Genomic DNA, 2,664 nt, shown 5'->3' on the forward strand with positions numbered 1-2,664 from the left:
ACTTTACAGATCTTCTTTATGCACCAAGAGCTTGTAACACTCCAAAGAGAAAGGAAAAATTGAAATTGCATCATATGATCCCTTTAAGAAACTTTAACATACAAGACCTTTACATTCCACAAAAGGCTCTTTATAGTGAAAAAATGTTCTTTTTAAGAGAACCTTTAAAATGTTGCCAGCCTACTGAATTTTGTTAATTAATTATGGGTTTGGCATCATTAAACTAAAGGAAAAAACAACAGCTAATGCATATGATTATGTAAATTTTTGGTTTATTATTTAACCAGTGGGCATAAGACATTTTATCTGATCACTAGAGGGAGGGTCGAACTGCTCCTGCAATCTGTCCTGAAAACTACACCATGTTCTCTGCAGTTTTAGTCTTGCTTCTGGCAAGTGTAAATTGTAAGATATTTTTCGGAGCATCAATTTTTAGAGTACAATTTTCTTGCATTGTTAATAATCACTGATCTGAATGCGCTTTTGTATTTCTCTTATTTTTTTCCAACAGGTATTGATTCAAATGAACTCACTCAGTCTGAGTCTCTGACTGTTCGTCCTGATGCCACTCTCACTATCAACTGTAAAGTCTCCTATTCAGTTACAAGTGAGGATACAGGCTGGATTCATCAGCCTGCAGGAAAAGCTCTGGAGTGGATTGGATTGATTGACTCTGCTGGAAACTTAGCCTACAAGGATTCCCTGAAAAACAAGTTCAGTATCACCAGAGACACTTCCAGTAACACAATAACACTGCAAGGAAAGAATATGCAAGCTGAAGACACAGCTGTGTATTATTGTGCCAGATAAACACAGTGACAGACATCAACATCTTCCCTGTACAAAAACATCATAATACAAATAAGAGTATATATAAGAGTATATAATATATTTATAGTATAATATTTAATCAACAATCTAAATAAAAGATAGATAGATAGATAGATAGATAGATTTGTGTCCCATTTACAGAGAATTCTGTATTAGGCATATAACAAGATAGATAGATAGATAGATAGATAGAAGATTTGTGTCCCATATACAGAGAATTCTGTATTAGGCATATAACAGTAAACGAAAAGATAAATATTCAGAATATAATTAATAAATGTTTTTATCACTCACACTGGTAATGGTTTATGTTGTAATTTAATAATTTGGCCTATCAGTCATGATTGCACCTTGTGACCCTCCCAATGCAAATCAAATCAACCCTGAAAATGTTACATGTGGATGGCACGTGTTAATAGTGACAGCAGTGGCAATGACTACTCTGAATCCTTCAAAGGTCGAACTGAAATCACCAGAGACAATTCAAAGAGTATGGTGTATCTGAAACTATCAGGCCTGACAGCAGAAGACTCAGCCGTGTATTACTGTGCAAGAGACTCACAGTGACACGAAGGTCTTGTACAGCTAAACAAAAACCACACTGGCTGTTTTATCTCTTGTTACTAGAAGTCAACAGGTGGCAGCAGAGAATAAAAAATCTGTAAAATATAGCCTGATGAGAATATGCTGTTAAATATGCAGTGAAGTTCACTATAAAAGCTCAACACAACATGTCTTTTGATGTGTAGATTTGTGGTAGTGGTTTTACACGTTACAGCGGCGAACTAAAAATCAGATTTTTAAGTTACTAGAGACTCTTACAGGAGCAAAACAACTCTATAAGGACAGAATGTGATGATTAAGGACACAGCAGTGACTTACGATGCACGAGAGTGAACACAGTGATAACCACAAGCAGTTCTTCTCTAAAACATCTTGAATAAAAAGTAAAAAGAAATATCTTCATAAATAGGAATATAAAAGTGCATATGAATCATACCATATTTCAAGAGAGCAATAAATAATATTAGCCCTAACATGAATATTTTTGTAGCATGTAGATTTGATTAGTAGCTTCATACGATTATGTAAATCTCCTGTTGCATATTTAAACAGCAGGCATGAGTCAGTTTATATATTCATCTGATCACTAGAGGGAGTGAAGAATCGCTTCAGTTCATTCAAACTGTGCTGTGAAACAAACCATGATCTCTTCATCTTTAGTGCTGCTTCTGGCAGTGATATCCTGTAAGTTTAGTCTACTTTCTGTGTGATACATCATTTTGTTGCTAAAAAGCTTGTTAACAGTTTTTAAGCATCATGCTCTCTTATTAACAGGTATTATTTGATTTGATACAGGTATTGATTCATATGAACTCACTCAGCCTGAGTCTCTGACTGTCCGTCCTGATGCCACTCTCACTATCAACTGTAAAGTCTCATATTCCGTTACAAGCTATGCTACAGGCTGGATTCGTCAGCCTGCAAGAAAAGCTCTGGAGTGGATTGGATTGATTGACTCTGCTGGAAACTTAGCCTACAAGGATTCCCTGAAAAGCAAGTTCAGTATCACCAGAGACACTTCCAGTAACACAATAACACTGCAAGGAAAGAATATGCAAGCTGAAGACACAGCTGTGTATTATTGTGCCAGAGATACACAGTGACAGACGCCAACAGCCTCCCCGTACAAAAACATCATCATCATATCAGAGATACACAGCGACAGACGCCAACAGCCTCCCTGTACAAAAACATCATCATCATATCACAAATTAAAAATATTTAAATCATTAAAAAACAATGATTTTCCTCAGTATGATTTTTACAGAT

The 2,664-nt window shown here is 35.8% G+C and overlaps 2 gene segments (V, D, J or C); both read left to right on the top strand.

The window, feature by feature from the left end:
* Positions 1–330: 330 nt before the first annotated feature.
* On the top strand, positions 331–810 carry LOC107676344 (Ig heavy chain V region 5A-like). The segment is given in 2 exon segments: positions 331–405; positions 512–810. Coding segments are annotated over 2 exon segments (342 nt in total).
* A 1,166-nt stretch (positions 811–1,976) lies between these two features.
* On the top strand, positions 1,977–2,503 carry LOC107676343 (Ig heavy chain V region 914-like). The segment is given in 2 exon segments: positions 1,977–2,079; positions 2,191–2,503. Coding segments are annotated over 2 exon segments (351 nt in total).
* Positions 2,504–2,664: the final 161 nt, after the last annotated feature.

This window comes from Sinocyclocheilus anshuiensis, unplaced genomic scaffold (genome assembly GCF_001515605.1).
Source record: "Sinocyclocheilus anshuiensis isolate Anshui unplaced genomic scaffold, SAMN03320099.WGS_v1.1 scaffold14331, whole genome shotgun sequence".
Classification (NCBI taxonomy): Eukaryota; Metazoa; Chordata; class Actinopteri; order Cypriniformes; family Cyprinidae; genus Sinocyclocheilus; species Sinocyclocheilus anshuiensis.